This window comes from Nelumbo lutea, chromosome 3, assembly GCF_056320005.1.
Source record: "Nelumbo lutea isolate HS-2025 chromosome 3, American lotus-T2T, whole genome shotgun sequence".
Classification (NCBI taxonomy): Eukaryota; Viridiplantae; Streptophyta; class Magnoliopsida; order Proteales; family Nelumbonaceae; genus Nelumbo; species Nelumbo lutea.
The window spans coordinates 48,419,453-48,439,890 of NC_142686.1; the positions used below are offsets into that span (position 1 = coordinate 48,419,453).

General features: G+C 36.1%; 1 protein-coding gene across 6 annotated transcripts; it reads left to right on the forward strand.

Moving 5' to 3' along the window:
- Positions 1-261: 261 nt before the first annotated feature.
- Positions 262-20,151, forward strand: LOC148864810 (peptidyl-prolyl cis-trans isomerase CYP63-like). Of its 6 annotated transcripts, none has more exons than XM_088976075.1 (14): positions 262-710; positions 7,146-7,263; positions 7,433-7,487; positions 12,010-12,098; positions 15,190-15,214; positions 15,321-15,359; positions 15,431-15,548; positions 15,765-15,925; positions 16,070-16,412; positions 16,508-16,647; positions 16,847-17,063; positions 17,183-17,545; positions 17,623-17,694; positions 19,501-20,151. In XM_088976075.1, the coding sequence occupies exons 2-14, from the start codon at positions 7,186-7,188 to the stop codon at positions 19,871-19,873; spliced, it is 2,073 nt and encodes a 690-aa protein (XP_088832201.1). In that variant the 5' UTR covers positions 262-710; positions 7,146-7,185; the 3' UTR covers positions 19,874-20,151. The 6 variants fall into 6 exon arrangements, with proteins under 6 accessions (XP_088832201.1, XP_088832199.1, XP_088832203.1 ...); XM_088976073.1 differs by having other exon boundaries at positions 264-710; positions 17,614-17,694; XM_088976077.1 differs by having other exon boundaries at positions 264-710; positions 17,629-17,694.
- Positions 20,152-20,438: the final 287 nt, after the last annotated feature.

Genomic DNA, 20,438 nt, shown 5'->3' on the forward strand with positions numbered 1-20,438 from the left:
ACATTAAAATGTCTAAAATACCCATACAACTACTATTGAGGCCGGTTCATATAGGAAAAACAATAATAATAAAAAAATAGAATTTAAAGTAGCAATTTTACCTTTGTGTGATTGATATGAAGTGCAAATTTAAAAAAATAAATCAATTTCTTAAAAGAGATTGAATGGGTTTGGACATTTTAGTGAAAAGTAATTTTATGGATATTTTAGACATTTTCATACTTGCTTCCTTTTAGAGGATTTTGATAAAAAGGGCTACTTGCAAACTGCAACTATCACAAAATTCAGTGGAGGTGATTTTAGAGAAGATTTCAGCAACAATTAGAAAGTTTGGGAAAGGTGATTTTAGAAAAGATTTCAGCAACAACTGGAAAGTTTAGGGAGATTTCAGCAATTTGATATCCTGATAGTCCGATACACATAAGGATCCTCTTGGACGGTTTTAAAGAGTAAGGGGAATTTTAGATTTTCTTTAAAAGTTAAGGGGAGATTTCAGCAATTATTCTTTCCCTAAATGGCTAAATAGAAATCAGTAAGGCCGGTAGCCAAGACTCCAAAGGATTTGAAGCAAAACCAGTCCTTACAGCATCAGCAGCTCCTATACTCTAACATCTTGTGCGTCCATGTTAATGGCGGCTTCTACTATGTTTCCTGTTGGCCAGACTTTGTCTTTCTGAAATCTGAACCCGGAGAAGATTAGTCGGACCCAGGTAACAGTGAGCGTCCTATCTCTCTCTCTCTCTCTCTTTTATTCCTTTATTTTTTATTTTATTTTTATTTTTTTCATTTTTTTCGTTTCATTTACATGCTTTTTGTATGGTTGAATTTTGGATATTTTTGGTCTCTCGCAATCGTTCTTCATTTTTTATATCTTTCTATCATCGGCTCAAATTTCCGTACATGCAGATTGAAATTCTTAGTTTTGACTCTGCTTGAAGATTTACAGATAGGGTTTAGGGTTTATGGTTTGTGAGTTTCGTTTTCTTGCCATTGCGCGCATATTTTTGATGAGAAATTTCAAAGTTTTCAATTTTTTTATTCCGTCTTTGATATTCGCGGGTTCTACTTTCTCTTTAGCACTGATGGGTAGATGCTGTACCATGTTATTGGAGGAGAGGACCCGAGATGGATGAAATTACCTTGTAAAGTAGTTTATGCATGCATATCAATGTTTCCTGTGTTGAACATCAATGGCTCCTTCTTTAGTTTCCGAGGACAAAAAGGTATACCAGGGTACATTGAAAGCATTAGGAATACCTTAAATCTCAAATTGCATTGAACATAATCCTGGTCATGGAGGTGATCTGAGGTTTCATAGCACCTAAATTTTGGTATTTTATGTTCTTTCCGATTAGTATTATTTGAGTTAGTTTCATAGCACGAGTTGGATTTAATACTGTGCTTCGGTATTTCATGACTTTCATTATAGCCCTCGAGTGACATAGTTGTTCTGTATGTGCAACCTCTGAAATTGGTGCTATTTGATAAAGACTCTAGGGTGTGGGCTTTGTATCCTTTGGGATACTTCTCTTGCTCTTCCTTCTTGAAGAAGCCTTGTTGTTAGCCTTTCTCTGACCCTTCCTTTCCCATTTATTAAAGTCCCTTGGTACAACTTGATTCCAAGATCAAAACATTTTTCTGGGAAGCTGTTTTTAAAAATCATCGATACCAAGGGATTCTCCAGTGGAGGTGGAAAGCTTGGTATCTCTCTCCTCCTGTTCATGTTCTTTCCTTAAACAGTGGAGACAATGTCAACCATCTATCCCTTTTTAGCTCTTCTACAACATACATATGAAACCAAAATTTCCCTTCATTTGTAGCATGTTGGTTGCCTCCAAAATAATATGTGGATTTCTTCAAAAGACTTCCTTGCTCAGGACTAAAGAAGGACAGTTGTGGAATTGAATTAGGGTGGCAGTCCTTTGGAGAGTGTCATGGAAAGAAATGATTGGATTTTTAACAAGAAAAAGACTGAGGTGATCTTAAATCTGTGAGAGTGGCCAATTGGGTATAAGAGGAAGCTTTAAGTGGTGTATTTGTGGACTCTCTACTTAGAGGATGACAGGTAGTGGTTGGGTCTGCACAAGAAAGGCGAAGAATTGCACCAGCATGAGCAGAAACAAGTTCAACCTTTTTTTTTTGATAAATGACACAAGTTCAACTTTGGTGGGTCTTCTTTTGGTAAACGTGGCCCATCTGGGGGTGGCATTCTGAATATACATGAAGGAAGAACATTGTTAATTTTTTAGGATATATTACCTTTCTAAAAGCTGAACTTTTGTCTCTCCTACAATGCTTAAAGTTGGCCTACTTTTCAGTCTGGTACAGGTTGCTAATAGAAGGTTACTGTAATGGTTGTTAACTCAATGGATTATATTTATGCTGAGAGTCTGGGTTTTTCAGATTAATGCTTAGAGAGGCCAAGGCTTTTGTTGTCCCCTGGAACAGCTCATTTAAATGGACAGCTAATGCCTTGGTTGAGTTCCTAGCAAGATAAGTGGGCACTGGGCAAATAAACACTTGAATGAGCGGGCACTTCTGATTCAGATAAGGAAGAAAGGAAAGAATAAATGGAAAATTAAATCAGTTTTCCAATTTCTACACCAATTTCAGAATTTTTGGGTTATAGAATATTCGTACTGTTTCACTTTTTATTTATTTATTTTCTAGTTGTTGGTGTCTTAAAAACACGGTTCTGTTTTTTTTAATAATCTTATTGCTGTTTCACAATTATTAATTTTATAAGCTTGTGGTTTACTGTTAACCATTTTTAGTAATTTCCGGTCTCTTTAAATTTAAGTTAGTTTTAGTGGAATTAGGAAAGTCTTATTAGGGTTGTTTAGGAGTTGGAGTCCTTTAAGTGTCGTTGTGGGTTACTTATGGATTTATCTTAGTTTTAAAGCGATCAGAAGCTGTTTTGGGTCAGTTTCCTAGTCCAAATTAAAGTTTATAAAGGGACATCCGAGTTCATAAATCATTGTTGGTTAATAGAGGGCATTATTTTTGGGCTCAATTGTAACTCTAAGAAAGTGTTCTTTGCTGTTTTAAGCTTTACTGGGGTAGCTGAGGCTACTCAAGAGATGTGACTTTATTTCTTTTTAATAAAATATATTTTTCTGTTGCCAATCCAAAAATAAAAAAAAAATCATAGGTTGAGTATAAATAAGTCATTACAGTTGGAGTTGAAGGAGAGTTGATTTGATGAAATAAAGTTTGGTTTGGTGAAATCTGGTAATCTGGTTGCCAGAAATCTCTCTCTCTCATTTCTTCTTCTAAGCAATCTGTCTCTTTGCAGCTACCCTAACAACAAGAGTTCATTTCTTTCTTCTAATTTCTTTCTCATTCTTTGTGGACAGTAAGCATTCTACATGCATTTCCATCCATATTCTTCATCTGTAATTAGCTATAGTCCTCATTCACCCATCCCCACAAAGCCCACCACCAGATCTGAAATTAGTAGGACACATCAACTTCACAACAGCAAGGTTTCTATGTTCCCAAGTGATATTGATAAAGTTGTTTTGATTGTTGCTTACTGGAAAAAATGTCTTTCCTGATCCTTCATTCATGGAAAAAAATCTTGGACCAAAAGGCCTTGCCATGTTTTCAAAATAAACCCTCTTTTATGGGTAAATTTTAAATTAAATAATTAAAAATTCGAATGGTACTGTTGATTGAGCAAAACTTCAACTGAAACCTGGATATAGGGGTGATATTGACCGCGGGATTGAATATGTGGCTGTGGCGTTTGGCACCATGGTGTTAAGTTCCTGTTTTTGGTTAGAATGCTGCCACACCAGTGACGCATAAGCACGTTGAGTTTAACATTCAAAAAACAATTTGGTTGGGGACATTTTTACTCGAAACGGTTGCACAACCACTATGTTTAGGAAGTCATACCAGAGGATGATTGATGAAGTGTCAAGCCTACATTTCCTCAAACAGGAGCTGAGGGAAGAACCACCATACTGCACTGGAGCCTGATGGAATTTGACATGGCAGTCTTGGGAACCTCACTTCTTGAAGTATGGTTAGTGGTGTTGTGTAGGCATTTCGACTCAACACTAAATGGCAATGCAACATCGTGGTGCCAATACCACTTTAATGGATCCCTTCCTTGATGAAATATCTGTATTCAGCACAGAATCTCTCCACATGACAAAAGTAGGTAGGGCCATTTAGGAGAGAATTAGAGATGGAAGGACTAATATCGGAGTCAAGAGTTGATACCAGCTTTTGAAAGAAGTAAAAGTCCTATTGGTAGGGTGGAGGTGGATCTGAGCTGGATCAAGAAGATGAATCAGGACCTCTTGTTGGGATGGTAAGATAAAGGTGTGTTGTCATCAACAGATCAACTGATGGAGAGTCAACTTTGGTAGAGAAGATGTTGAACGTGGTGAAGAAATTCAAGAATTATAACAAGTTGTGAAAGTTCAAGGAAGTCCAAATTAATGTTGGATGGGATGCAAGATGTCTTCGTAGAGTTACCTTGGCTGCCCCATGGAAGGCCATCCATGATTATCTTCCTACCTTCTTACATCATATGAGGTATGACTTGGCCACTGGTAAAAAAATCAGGTTTTGGGAGGATGTGTGGATTGGGGATACCCCTCTGGGTATTAAATTCCCTTCTCTCTTTGATATTTCTAGGTTTAAGGGTAGGCCCATCTCTGACTTCCTTACTCAGCATCACTTCTCTACAGGATTGAATTGGAATTTTGGCTTCATTAGAAACCTTAGAGAATCTGAACTTTCTATGATGACTGATCTTTTGAGCTTGTTGAATTCAGTTTTCTTGTGTGAAAGTGGCTCGGATTCTAGAATATGGCATCCTAATTTTGTGGGGGATTTCTCTTGCAAGTCCTTCTTTTGTTCTCTGTTGCCACCTCTTCTTCCTATTCTTTCCCAGTTAAGGAAGTCTGGTGTTCTCCCATTCCCCCTAAAATTAGCGCTTTCTGTTGGGAAGTGTTTCATGGGAGCATTAATACTCTTTGCTTTATTTCAAAGGAAGAGACCAAATTGGTGCTTGTCCCCCAACTGGTCTGTTCTCTACAAGTTGAATGGTGAGACTGCAATTCATCTCTTATCTCTTGCCCGCTTATTAGCTTTCTTTGGGATTGGTTTACTTCTCTCTTTGGATGCAAGTGGTCTTCTTCCTGATAGGTTGGAGGGTTTGTTTAGCCCTACTAGCATTAGTTGTACAAAAAAGAGGGGTAGGACCTTGTAGAGATGCACTAGAGCAATGCTAATTTGGACTGTGTGGGAGGAAAGAAATGCAAGAATATATGAAGAGAAGGAATGAACAATGATTTAAAAGGCACACCTAAGACGTGCCTAGGCGCACAAGCGAGGCACATTCTAGGGTAGGCGTCTTGCCTAGGTCCTAGGTGCAACCCTTTCAAACGGCGCATGCCTGGTGCACCTTGCGCCTCAGCCCAGGCGTGTGCCACGCCCCTCGAGGCCAACCCAAGTAAGTCCATGTTTGGGTCTTCGCGAGCAAACTAGAGCTTCAAGAACCCCCTATTTGGTAATGTTGTCCATTCATTCATCCTAATAAAATATCTTTTTAAAAAGCAATTAAAGCTATAAAATCATTATTTTTTTGTGTGAAAACTAAGAATTTAAGACCCATTAGCTACTTGAAGTAATGTAATTGAGAAAAAAAAGAGATTGTGGGTTTTATAATCTTAAAAATGTTTTATATGTTTGACTCCATTTTTAAATTCTCATTTGAATATGTTTTACATATTATGTTTATGTATTTTAATTTTAGGTAATAGATTTTTAAAACATTTATTTTAAAATTTAAGTTTATATTTTTATTAATATTATGTTTTATATATTTTTTTGATTTTTTTGATATTTTTTTTAAAATTTTTGTGCCTTGCTTAAAAAGGCGCTCGCCTTGCGCCTCAAGCGCAAATTGACCCCTGTGCCTTGCGCTTTTAAAACACTGGGAACGAAGCAAGGAAGCTTTGGTTGAAACTATGACATTGAGGGTAGCTCATTGAGCAAAAAGTTTGAAGCTGTTTTCAGATTTCAAGATTGAAGATTTCTTTAGAGCTTGAGGTACCATCACTGCATCCTCAACTACAAGACAAAGATCTGTTGAGGTTTGGTCTCCTCCAATAAATGGTTGGAAGAAACAGAATTTTGATGGGAGCTGTTTGGGTAACCCAAGGCCCTCAGGTATTGGGGGAGTCATTAGGGATGAAGAGTGGAACATAATTGCTTTATACTCTGGCCCTGTGGAGCAGGGTGATGTGGCAAGATCAGAGTTTTTGGCTGCAGTTTTTGGGGTTGAGAAGGCAAAAGAACAGGGTATTAGAAGGCTGATTTTTGAGGGAGATTCTGAAACTGTGATTAAGTGGCTGGTTAAAGGGGAAGGGGTGGCATGGCATTTGAGGAATGAATTCAGAAAACTCAAATGGCTGTCAGAGGACATGTTAATCCAAGTGAAATGGGTGAGGAGGACTGTTAATCCAAGCAAGGGGTACATAGAACACATGTTTTGGGCTCAAATGTAGTACTGAATTGGGACAGTTTCTATAGCTGGTTCCTTTCACAACTTCTTGTTCTAATCATGTTTCTCACATAATTAATGTAAGGAAGTCCAAATTAATGTAATTCAACCCTAGCTTCATTATATTATTTTTTATTGAAAAGCATATGCTAACATGCTTACACGTTGTGACTTGTGAGGCTTATACTCACACTTTGATTCACAAATTTTGTGCTATAGACATGAAGAACATAGGCTTTAGCTTTTCAAAATATTTAGCTAGTTTTACATAATACTCTATGTTGTAATGTTTGATGTTCTGTTTGTTTTTTAGCTGATATGGTATAATCTAGTCATTTATCCCTAAGGAGCTGTTTGGTAACAGCTGAAGTGGCTTGACTAAATGACATTGCCTTGTCTTTTAGCGAACAAGGAATTCGGGAGGCTGTAAGGTCCTCAAATATTTTATTACTTAATTATTTTATCTACTAACAACATGGAAATAAATCATTCAGTTCAGTCATTTCAGCCATTATCAAATGGCCCCTAAGTGTATATAAACTGGTTCAGTTCCTTCATTATATTGATATCATCAATAACATTGCAATAATCATTATCATCATTTATTCTGCATGATTTCCAGAAGTTGAAGTAATTGAGCAGCACTTTTGGAGTGAGAAAGGATGGTGAAAAAAATGAACCCTCTTGTATTCCTGGACATATCCATTGATGGGAATCCTGCAGAAAAAGTAGTTATTGAGGTAATTACAACTCAAATTCCTTATTTCAGTATCCTCTCTTTGCCTTATCTCCTTGATTCTTTTGTTCTTATTATTCTTTTTGTATTTGTTGTTATTGATAGGGGAATTTGGAATTTGCGTCCTTTTTGAATGGCATGCACTTAATGTCTTCTTTCTTTTGAATTTGCAGCTTTTTGCAGATATTGTTCCCAAGACTGCGGAGAATTTCCGAGCACTTTGTACAGGTATACCACTGGTTTCATATATATAATGGATAACAATATGTGCTACTTGTGTTTTTGGTTTTTGGCTATTATCCAGGAAAAAAAAATATAATGACATTGTCAAGACGATACATAGACAGTGTAGATATTCTATTCCAGGGTGATAGCTGAGAATCATTGTTTGCTAGCATACTACTCATTAATCCATTTCCTGTATTCTCGTGTATAGAATGTTGAACAATTGTCAAGATGATACATAGACAGTGTAGATTTTAAGTTATCAGAAACATGTCAGAGGCACACTTTAAATGTAAAATGCTGATTGTACAATTTTGGAGTCGAATCTCCCTAGAACTGTACTCCTAAAAATGAGGAGTGTGGTTCTAAATGTTTTAATGCATATATGATCTAAAAGAGTAGACCATGTGTGATAAATTAGAGGGTTTTGTTGCTTTTTTGATAGCTTTAATATTTAATATTAATGTGTTGAAAGCTATTTATTCTGTGATATTTCTTCCTTATTGCTTTATTTTAGTAACTATTTTGTTAATTGTCCAAAAGAATGTTGTCAAATGTTCATGGCTTGTATTTCAGGTTTGGAAAACATGTCTTTTTTTGACAACTTAGATTTTCAATTTCTTATCTGCTAATAGTGAACTATTATTTGTCATTGATTAGTGAGTTAACTTGGTACACATACACATATGCATATATGTAATTAGAGAATTTGGTTACTCTAATTGTTTATATGATCATATATGATGTCATCTTATTTTTGTATATACTGCATGGTATCTCTTATTTTTTTTTTTCTGAGATAAGGTAAAGTATATTTGTATTAAATAAAAGGTCCTGTGTACAATGAGAAACCATACAAAATACAGAAGGACATAAAAAAAAGTACAATCAAAAGTATCTTCTTTAAAATCAGTATGTATAGACATCCAACTCTTTATAGCCTCTACAGCCGAATTGATGACCTTGGCTTCTGTAGCATATTTGTGCTGAAAAATCCTTACTGTATACTCCATTCTACATTTTAGCCTTTTTCTTTGCATGGAAATGTGATTGGTGCAGAACCTACCTGTTAAGAAGAAGAGAAACAGAGAAAAGGAAGGAGAGATGGAAGTTGAAGAAGAAGTCTTGATTTTTCTCTTTCAAAACATAACATACTGTAATACATATTGTTAAATCTATAAGAAACCTAAAACTGAAAATTACTAGTAAACCTACACTAAATATAAAAATAACAAATAATCCCTACTAAATTTCTACATTAATCGAAATAAACTCTAATTTTTTACTGATAAGAAAAATCAAAATAAACTCTAAACTAATGTCATCTGTGCCTAAGGTAAGTGCGAAACATATGTGACATATCAGTCTCAACGTATCCCCATCAGTTATCCTATGTTATTATTTGAATTGGTTGAGTATATTTTTCTTCTAATACCCAGGTCTTGCCTAGGTCATTAGAGAGGCCAAAATACCTTAGTAATACAGGACCGGAAAATTGAAGAGAAATCATGGAGAATGGAATTTTCAGATTTTGAAAAGAATATGGAAAATAGGGCATGTAGGTCCCACAAAGTCTTAAAGGAAGGCTCATTAGGAGGTGTTATGTAGTTATTGGGTTAATTTCTAGTCTTCTAGAAACTTATTATTTTATTAAAACGAGCTTACTACTTCTACTCTTGCAGAAAATTATTATTATTGCACCTTCCAATTGTTTGATCCTTATTTTACTAGCGTATTATACATCATATCATGTATTATTGTCTATTGCAAAAAAGTTAATGCTATTTACAGGAATTTCTCCTTTTCTGTTATATTTCTTTTTACTTACTAAAAAGAGGTTGAACTACTTAAACCGAATTACTAATTTGTATTCTAATATTTATGAGGGTTGTGATAGAGCTGAATTGTGGGAACTGGGAAGAGTTAGATGAAGTTTGTAGAAATTGGAGGTAAGGTTCAAAGTATTGATACACCCCGATATGGTCTAAGGCCTGCCTACCCCCTGAAATGTTTTTTGACCCCAAAAGACTTAAATTTCGCGTATTGACAGGTCACTGATTCGATATGATATGCCTGATACGGGGCACATCGTGTTGAAAATTTGAACCTTGGTAGGAGGTTGGAATGTTTTCACTATTGGAATAGAAAAATGTCCGTCTTGAGTTAGAAGATGTGGGATAGATTGTCATTTGGTTCTGATTTTTGGATTATTTTAAATACAATGATCGATAATCCATGGATGTTAGTTTGGCTTGTGTATAGTTGCATGTAATTACTTTTCATCTTCTCTTAAGGTAAAGTTTCTTCCCTTTTCTTTGCAATTCAAAGTTTCTTTTAATGAAGTAAGAATAGAAAACTTGGTTTTCTGTGGATTCTAACCTTCTAATATGTCTGACTTGATCCTTTTCTTTCCCAAGCAATGGTTTGGTTCTTGTCCCAATAAATGTCTTAAAAGCACAAGGGGCAATTTGTGCCCAAGGCACAAGGCAGGTGTTAAAAATAATATTAATGTCTTAAAATGTCTTAAAATGCAAAATCTTCCAAAAATGTTAAACATAATATTAATAAAAATATAAACTTAAATTTCAAAATAAATATTTAAAAAACCTATTATCTAAAATTAAAATACAAAAGCATAACATGCAAAGTGTATTCAAATGAAAATTTAACAATAAAATCAAACATAGAAAACATTTTCAAGCTTGTAAAACCCATAATTTCTTTTTTTTTCCTCAATTGCAATACTTTGAATAGCTAATGTGATGTAAAACAACTTGTGTTCTTGATTCTATGAGCCGCCTTTATGGCCCCTCGAGGCAAGCCCAAACAAGTCCATGTTAGGGTCTTAAATTCTTAATCCTTATATAAAAAATGTTTTATAATTTTAATTGTCTTTTAAGAAGATATTTTACTAGGATGAATGAATAACAACATTAGCAAATAGGGGGGGGGGTTCTTGGAGCTTTGCCCTTTTTTTGTTTAAGGATTAAGAATTTAAGACCCTAACATGGGCTTGTTTGGGCTCGCCTGGGCTGAAACGCAAAAAATAAGAAAAGGCCAACCACTAGGTTCAAAAAAGAACACAAAGCGCAAAAAATAAGAAAAGTTACTCACCTGGGCTGAAGTGCAAGGTGCACCAGGCGCATGCCTAGGCACACACCTTTTGAAAGTGTTGCATCTAGGGCCTAGGCAAGGTTTATACCTTAAAATCTGCCTTGCTTGAGTGCCTAGGCGCACCTCAGGCATGCCTTTTAAATCACTGGTCCTAGTATAGAATAGGGAAGAATCAAATGATGGTTCTTACCTTGTTTTCTTTTTCCACTCAATCTGGCATGAGTAATGCTGAGAAATTGTTAGTGGCTCTTCTCAGTGTTTTAAAAGCGCAAGGCGCACAAAAGGCGCATGGGTCAATTTGCGCCTAAGGCGCAAGGCGCAAGGCAAGATGCGCCTTTTTGAAGCAAGGCACAAAAATAAAAGAAATGCTAAAAAATAAAAAAATGTCAGAAAAATAAAATAATGAAAAAATATTAAACGTAATATTAATAAAATTATAAACTTTAAATTTTAAAATAATTGTTTTAAAAAACCTATTATCTAAGTTCTAAAATTTAAATACATAAACATAACATGTAAATCATATTCAAATGTGAATTTAAAAATAAAATCAAACATATAAAATATTTTCAAGCATGTGAAACCCACAATCTCTTTTTTTCCTCAATTGCATTACTTAAAGTAGCTAATATGATGTAAAACATATTACATTCCTGATTCTACGAGCCACCTTTGTGCCACACCCCTCGAGGCAAGCCCAGACAAGTCCATGTTAGGGTCTTAAATTCTTAGTTCTCACACAAAAAGTAATGATTTTATAAATTTAATTGCTTTTTAAGAAGATATTTTAGTAGGATGAATGAATGAACAACATAACGAAATAGGGGTTCATTCATTCATCCTACTAAAATATCTTCTTAAAAAGCAATTAAAATTATAAAATCATTATTTTTTGTATGAGAACTAAGAATTTAAGACCCTAGCATGGACTTGTTTGGGCTTGCCTCAAGGGGCATGGCACAGGGGTCTGAGGGCGGAGTCCCCGGGTCAACTGTTAGGGTAAAAAAAAGCAAAAAGTGCAGAATTTTAAAAAGGTGCACGCCTGGGCTAAGGCGCAAGGCACATCAGGCGTGTGCCTTTTGAAAGGGCTGCGCCTAGGAGGCTAGGACCTAGGCGAGGCACCTACCCTAAAATGTGCCTTGCCTGTGCGAGTCATGCCTTTTAAATCACTGGCTCTTCTATGTGTATGTTCATTGGGGCAAGAACTATGTGCTGATGGGTCAAATGCTTCAGCTATATTTATTGGGATTCTATCCATACTTCCATAAACTGCTGGTCTTTGGTATAATATTTGCTTTTCTAGTTGATAAGCTTGAACAATGTTGAATGATTCTCTCTTTTTTTTTTTTTTTTTTGATATCAATAAAAAAAAACTAGCTTTTGATGATTCTGAACCAAGGTGTCATTGTAGGTGAGAAAGGAATAGGGGCTTCTACGGGGAAACCTCTGCACTACAAAGGATCAAATTTTCATCGCATAATTAAAGGGTTCATGGCTCAAGTAAGTAAATTTTAGTCTGCAAAATTTTTCAATTTAGAAATTCTTGTTTCTTTTAGCTTCATCGGAGTTTTCAGGTTGATTGTTTGGTGCAGCTCAGTATTCTTGTAGTTTAATCTTGTTAAAGCATTGCAACTGAGCTAGAAATCAGGTAGTTCTTTAAGGCTGGGTCCCAGGTAGTTCTTTACACAGGTATTCCACCTGTATAATCTTTAGGGGTCTGACCCCTGTTTTGTACTTGCATGCCTTCTTGTGTATCCCCTCTTTCTATTCAGTGAAATCAGTTAACTTTTCTCTCTCTCTCTCTCAAAAAAAAAAAACTAGTTTTAGGTGAGCAATGCAACCAGTCTAATGCCTTAGTCCAAGTGCCTTTTTTTTTTGAGAAAAGGTAAAGTATAGAATTCATTGATAAAAAAAAACCAAGTACAACTAGAGGTTGTATAAAGTGTATGTATAAAACCACTATACCATCAACCCTATACAGATATCCCCTGACTGTTGACAAAAAGATTATCAAAGCAAAAAAACTGGTATGCCTTCCAAGTGGCTTCCCTTCTCTGGAGAAAAGTTTTCTTATTTTGTTTGCATCTTTTTGTTTGAATATTAACTGCTTGCCCTCTTTCACTAGTACTTGTTATTTCTTCCTATTTCTATTAATCTATTTAGTGTTTCCAGAGTTATAAACTCTGGGTTCATGTGAGGTCCACTGACCTTCACAGAGAGTCTGCACTTACATGGGTTTGATCCCGCGTCTCCATGTTCAGAGGGATGCTGGGTGACCATCTCAGCTACTGGGTCATTGGTTGGCTGGTCTGCACTTGATTGGGTGATTCCTGGACTGGGGGTTCGCCATCAATCTTAATTTTATTTGTTACAATTTTGTTTCAACAGCTAGAAGTTATTTTGGGCAGCTTGGTGTGTACTGTTTCTAATTTATTTTATGAGGTAATTGTTTTCTTTGGTAATTACCCTGTTAATCGAATTTCAGCTTTGGGTTACATTCACTAGTTAATCTTTGGAATGCTGGTTATTCTTTCTTCATATCCCATTAATAAATTTTAGATTTTTGTTTCTGATAAGAAAATTCTCCCAAGAGGTCCAAATTATCATTTCCAATGGGCAAAGTCCTCACAGAGGAGGCTTCTTCAAACATGTAGCTAGGCTTTCCACCAAGGAAAAATTGGGCTAAATAAATTTCAATTTTAAAATAAAAATATATTAGAGTAGTGTTGATCCCACTCTAGTTCTAAAATCAAGTTGTTTCCTAATTAAAACTAGAAAGTTATCTCATGTTCTTCAATCACAAATCAAATCTAATTTTGTTTCCTAACTAAAATAAAAACTCAGTTGAACTTTAACTGTGTTAATCCCAAATATGTGAGGCTAGCTGTATAAATCCTATCCTTGCCACTGTACTCTACCATGAACTATATCTTCTTTCAAATTATAAATCCTTAAATAATTCTTTTTTCCACTTTATATTCGTGTTGTTTATTGATGCAGCAGCATGTGCTTAGCTAGATTAGTTTGAGCCTCTTTGGAATCCCAGAAAAGCTAATGGATCTGGAAGGGAAAAAACGGCTTTAAAACGCATTTTAGCCTTAGGAATAGGTTTTCAGGTTTTTAGGAATGCACTGTTATTAGTAAGTTAAAATTACTATTTATTGGTAATTTCAAACTTACTATTTATAGTGACTCCCATAATTGTTATTTATACAAAAATTGCAAAGTTACTATTTTTAGTAAATTTTGGTGTCTTTACATTAAATAAGTTTAAGTAGGATTAGTAAGGTGTTATTGGAGTCAGAGTCCTTATTATGGATTACCAATGGGTTTGTCTTAGTTTTAAAGTGGTAAGAACTTAGAAGTTGTGGGTCAGTTTTTGAACCCAAATTGGAGTCTACAGATAGAGTCATTCTAATTGCAATTTAGAAGAGCAGATTTGATGAAATAAAGTTTGGTTTAGTGATTTCTGGTTGCTGCCGGGAAACTATTCTTTTTCCCTGTCTCACCTTTTTCTTATTTTAAGTGATTAATCTCCTTGTTGCTTACTCTTACAGCAAGAGTTCTCCTTTCTAATCTCTTATTCATTCTTTGGTAGACAACAAACTAGCTACTTGCTTCTCTATCTGTATTCTTCATTATTATTCATCCCAAGTCCTTCACCAACAAAATCCACCAGATCTGAAACTTGTAGGACCGCCTACCCTGTCTTACATCATCTAACTGCTTCCCTTTGAACTTTTAGAGCCTTCTACTTGCACCAGTTTGTTTCCTAACTCAATTAAAAAGCCCAGCACAAAGGCTTTCAAGATGTTTGTGTGGGTCCTGTTCTTCTATAGTGGTGTTTTGTTTACTTACAAATCAAACCTAATTTAGTCTCCTATATCAAATAAAAAACCAAGCCTAAATGCTTTAGGACCTATCACATGAATAATGGGTCCCAAACAAAAAACTTTCATATGGTTGCTTAATACTCAGTATGGTTGTTAGTTAGTTATAGTTAATATTGGAAATTCCAAAATGAGTTCTTCAAAGTCACTAGGAAAATAAGTCACCAGGGGCCAGGGGGTTTGAGGCAACAATTCAGTGTTGGTTTGCTTAGGCACTTTTGACTATATAAATACATCTAAGGTTTCTAGCTAGTTATTGAGATTGTATTTTGATGTATGGTTTAAATTCTCTTGCCTTTGATTATTTAATAATTTCCAGAATTTAGCTGTTGTAGTGTCATGCTTGGCTGTGCCACTCATGATCCTGGGCGTCATGACCTACATTTTATGGATTGCCAAAGATTAGAAAATCCTAGCTAAACCATCATTTGTATTAATTTAGAATCTAGAAGTAGATTAATACCACCATCAATGGTCCAAAGAATAATTGCTATTGGGTGGATATTCAATGGTGCTGATTCAAAGCCCATACCACTCTGGTGCCTTCCATGGAATAAAGGGTGTCTGTCATTCTTATAGCAAAGGTGTGATGACATCCGTTTTTTGTTATTATTATACCGGGAAGAGCGTCTTATCTATTACCTTTTCATTTTGTTTGTTCTTTGCCATTGTCTCATTGATACATCTCTTTTCCCCTGCAGGGTGGCGATTTTTCACACCGAAATGGTATTGACATTTTTCTTTTAGAATTCTTTCTTGTGATGCATGCCTCTTCCTGGCTCCTAGTTCTTTTTAATGCTGAAAATCAGAACTTTCCTTTCATTATTTTCAGGAGTGGGTGGAGAAAGCATATATGGAGGGAAGTTTGCAGGTACTATTTCTTGGTTAGGTGCATGGTTTATGTTCAATTGAAATTTGCTAAAGCTAACTGTTCCTTTGCAGATGAAAACTTCAAGATGCTCCATGACGGGCCAGGTCTTCTGTCTATGGCAAATGCTGGTAAAAACACAAATGGATCCCAATTTTTTATCACCTTCAAGTCTGCTCGCCATCTTGATGGGTACATCTTTTCATATTTATTTCTGCATAGCCTGGTATTACATTTTTTTTTTCTGCCCCCTCCTGCCAAAAAAAAAAAAAAAGAAGGAATGTGCAGTGACCATAGAATGCATTTGATATATTCTTCTATTCAATTATTTTTTCTTTATATTTCCATTTTGCCAGGAAGTATAATAATTACATGAAATGACGGGTCTTTTTTTAATTTGTTTGGCAGGAAGCATGTTGTTTTTGGAAAAGTCGTGCAGGGAATGGATGTTGTCAAGAAACTTGAGCAGGTGGGTACAAGTGATGGGAAACCCATCAGTCTTGTAAAAATTGTAGATTGTGGTGAAGCTTCTGCAACCAAAACCCGTGAAGCAGTTGGAGCAGAGAAAGGTATACTACAAGATCATGTCTAGAATTCATTAAAAAAAAGATCATGTCTAGAATGCAATGATAAGTTGATTTTATTACTTCTATTTCTGACTGACCCTTATATCTAACTCTTTTTTGACACTCATTTATGTGATTTCCTAGCAGAAAAGGGGAAGAAGAAACCAGAGAAAGCCCTTTCTTCTGATGATAGTTCTGATGAACGAGGAAGGGGAAGACATAAGAAATCTGTTAGGAACAGAAGAATGAAGAGAAAAAGAAGATACTCCTCGTCTGATTCATACAGCTCTTATACTGATTCTGACTCCTCTTCTGATAGTGGTTCTGATTCAGATTCTTCACCAACAGAGTCAAGTTCATCAAGTGATGGAAGGCGTAGGAGGAAGAAGTCATCAAAAAGAGACAGACATCGGCGTGGTAAGAAAAGAAGGGGCCAGCGTAAGGAGAAGCGAAGAAGACATGATAAAAGATCAAGGCACAAGTCCAAATGGTATGCTGTTCGGTTGTCACTTATGATGCTATATTATATGTATTTGAATTCCTTCACTGGAGCTTACTTTTTCTTATTTTATTTTATTTTTTCAGGAGCTCCAATAGTTCTAGTGATTCAGAAAGTGAGAGTTCTAGGGGAAGCAGCTCTGGTGATGAAAAAGCTGGTCATCATGATTCTAGTAGTAAGGCCAACAATGTATCACATGTTGAACATAAGTCACCACGAGAGCTTGGTATGCTGGTTTCGATCTTAATAGTCTAGATTCTGTTATATAATGGGAAGGATTTTTAACTTTCTTTATGTTGTAGACTAGTTTGTTATTTTGTATTCCATTCATGCATGTAAATGCATGGCACTGAAGGGTTTTCAATCTTTTTTAATGATAATTAGCAATGGAGATTTTGACTGATCAATTATATGTTTTACCATAGGAAATCGGTCATCATCCCCCATCCGTGTAAAAGAGGTAGCAGTTGCAGACAAGCAAAGGAAAGATAAACCGGATAGGGAGGAAAATTCATCACATGAAGAGGGTGAATTTTCTCGAGAAAATGGAGAACTTGTGAACAATGGGCATGGATCAGAAAACAAATCTGAAAAAATAGTGAATCGGTACCCTGATTCAGATGATAATTCAAACAGATCAAGGTTTTCAGTTCTGATTTGCTTTAACCTCTATATCTTTGTGCGATTCATGAACGGTTAAATGCATCTATAAATTTGCATGTTTGCCTAGAGTAACAGTTCTTGGACTACTTGATGAACAGGAGCCCCACCCACAGTCCCCAAAGGAAGCAAACTATCAGTCCTAAGAGGAGTGCAAGCATGAGCCCTACAAGAAGTCCAAGGAAGAGCCCAAAATTGCGAAGTATTAGAAGTCCTGCTAAGCAGTTGAGTGGACAAAAATGCATCAGTTCTTCAAAAAGTCCAAGAAGGAGCCCTACTTCTAATCATCGCCAAAGTTTATCAAGAAGTCCTCAGGAAGGCACTCCAAAACGCATTAGAAAAGGGCGTGGCTTCAGTGAACGTTACTCCTATGCACGTCGGTACCGCACCCCATCTCCCAACTGTTCACCTCCCAGGTCTCACCGTTATGGGGGGAGGAATGTTTATGACAGGAACCGTGACAGGTAAGCCAACTCATCACCTAATTAAGAGGGGAGTTAAAAGTATTGAATTTACTCTGACCTGCTGGTAGGTATTCAAGCTACAGAGGTTATTCTGAACGTTCACCACCTAGACGTTACAACAATCTACCAAGAGGCAGGAGTCCTCCCAGGTTCTTTCTATCTCCTTGTGTTTGTGCATGTTTCTGCATTTATTTATGTATGAACCGGTGTAGAAAGTGTGCAGATGTGTTAACCTTCTTATTTCTTAGCCAAAAGTTTTTAATTTAGTTTACCACCAGAGACCATACATGTGTTAGCCTACTTAATCTAATAATAAAAACCTAATATAATTGAAAAATGAAATATTACCTAATCCAAACACCCAATCTATGATTCCATATTGCGATGTGATATTAACTAAAATATAACAAGTACTAAATATAAGTATATAATATTTATCTGTGATATTATATATTCCATAGAAATATAAAATATAATCTAGGTAAATATGCAATATTCTGTATATATCTGAAGCATATCATAATCTCAATCATGATATACCATTATTAATGTTATGTATATTTTTGATAGTTATTAATGTATAATGTTATTCACAGCATTAAATATAAATGTTGGCATAATTAACAAATAGTATGTAATAATTTTATCAATAATTGAGGCCTTCGGTTATAGGTCTTCTCAGGTTGTCTGATGGAAAATGCCAGTCTGGTCTGGTCCATTTGGAGGGGAAAAGTTGGCAATGCCAGCTTGATGGGATTGGTTGTCAAGATGTTTTTTTTTTTTTTTTTTTTTTTTCCTTCAACAGGGTTTGTCCTCCCTGAAATTATTATTTTTTCTCATGTCAAATTAATTCATAGTTTGAGATTGACATGCAACTATACTCTGAGAGGTGAGAATCCTCGTGTTACAGTGAGCAAGCTTTCTTTCCTTGATAGTGGTGCTGGATGGTGGACCACCAAACTATTCACCTTTATCCTTGTCTATTTCTTTTGTTGGGTTCATGGTAGTATCATCTAATCAACAAGATTGCCAAGGTTGCAGTTTTCTAGGCAGTTAGTTACCTCATATAGCAAGCTAAATGACCATGTTATAGTTGGTTTTGAATTTTGGTATGCTTGAAGGACAGGATTGCTTTTTTTGTTGTGAAGATGATCCAAACCTGGCTTGGATTGGATTATTATGTATATAGTTACAGAAATTAATGTTCTACCATGTTTTACGTATTGTTTACTTGGCTTTGCATGTAGTTGATGCATGGTGTACTTTTCAGTAATTTGCATTTTCATATTTGATGATGTATATTTATAGAAGAATCATGAGTTCTATACTTTTAAGGTTAATATCACATTAATGATTTCACAAACTGGTTCTAGTTGACTGCTAGTGTAGACCTTGTGGCTTTAACCTCTGAATTTTATGAAATAACATAATTAGAAAGGAAGAAGATGGCTTCATTTGTATTTTGAGGAAGCTCAGTAGGAGCTAAGTCCAGCAATCTCAAAAGTTTTAGAATGACGTGTTTCTTAGTTGGGTTGTTTGCTTGAATTCACCAAGGAAAATGGTTTTTTTAACGTTTAGTCTTATTATCAATTTCATGTTCAATGCATAGATGATGTCTTTCAAGTTGCTCTCTATGGGGCCGTTTGCCAAATGTATGATTTTTATCTCTTAAATAAAAGCAACTGCAATGTCAACAGAACCCTCTTTTACCCACATACAGCCAGAACATGGATGAAAAGTGCCAGATATTTAGCTCTACACTAATATTCAAGTATCTGACACAATTTTAAGACCTGTATACAGGTATCTGGTTATTGTAGTTTGTTTTCCATAAATTCAAATCTACTTTCTGTAGAACAAATTGTGTTGCTCATTTTGGTATATAGCATAATAATTGCATTAGCATCATAGTTTTTGTCACTCATACTCATAAAATTGTCCATGTTCTTTACTAGATACCGAAACCGAAGAAGTCAAAGTAGGAGCATCTCACGAAGTCCTGTGGGTTACCGTGGCCGTGACAGGGATCGAAGCCGCAGCCCAGTCCGCAGTCGTAGTCCTATGGATGAGCGACCTGCAATGAGTGAGAAGCTTCGATCACGACTTGGCCCACGAGGGGGTGACACCCATTCTCCAGACAAGGTGAAGTCTAAGTCAAGGGGCCATAGCTCATCACGGTCAAGATCTTCTGATGTAGGTCCAGTAAATCGTGGGGGCAAGAAAAATTCACGGTTTCCCAGTCCCAGCGGATCTAGATCCAGTTCCCCACGTGCACAAAAGGGTTTGGTTTCCTATGGAGATGCAAGTCCGGAGGTTGGGATCAGGTAGTTGAAGCCTTGTCACATTCACTGAGGCCAATATTCTCCGTTAAACGCATCCATTTCCTTGGTGTCACCATCACCAGGGAATGAAAGAGTGTAACCTTAATGGGATATATAAGGCCCTACAAATTCTCTATGACCTGAGAAATTAGACCTCAAAATAGTGTTTTTGCTGGTACTTGGCTCAGATGCTTCTCTGGTATTTTTGCTGGTACTTTAGTTGATGTTGCTATGTATGTCATTTGGTAGCTCGATTCCAGAAAAGAAATGATGTGGTTCTTGCCAGGGTTCTGTTGCTCTTTGTGCATTGAGCACCTAAAACTACATGCTTGGTTTGTATCAGGTTCGTGTGATATCACTCTCGGATGAGCTCTTAACCTTGCTCTGCTAACCTCGTGCCTTATCCTATCACACAGTTATTATCCCATGAACTCCTGTGATATTACTACTGTGTGCAATCAGTAGAGTGAGCTAAGAGGGTTGCATGCAGGAGGGGAACAGAGAAGGGAAGAGAGAATGATGGATAGTATGTGAAAACCAAAGAGGAGAACAAGAGGGAAGGGGGATAGGTT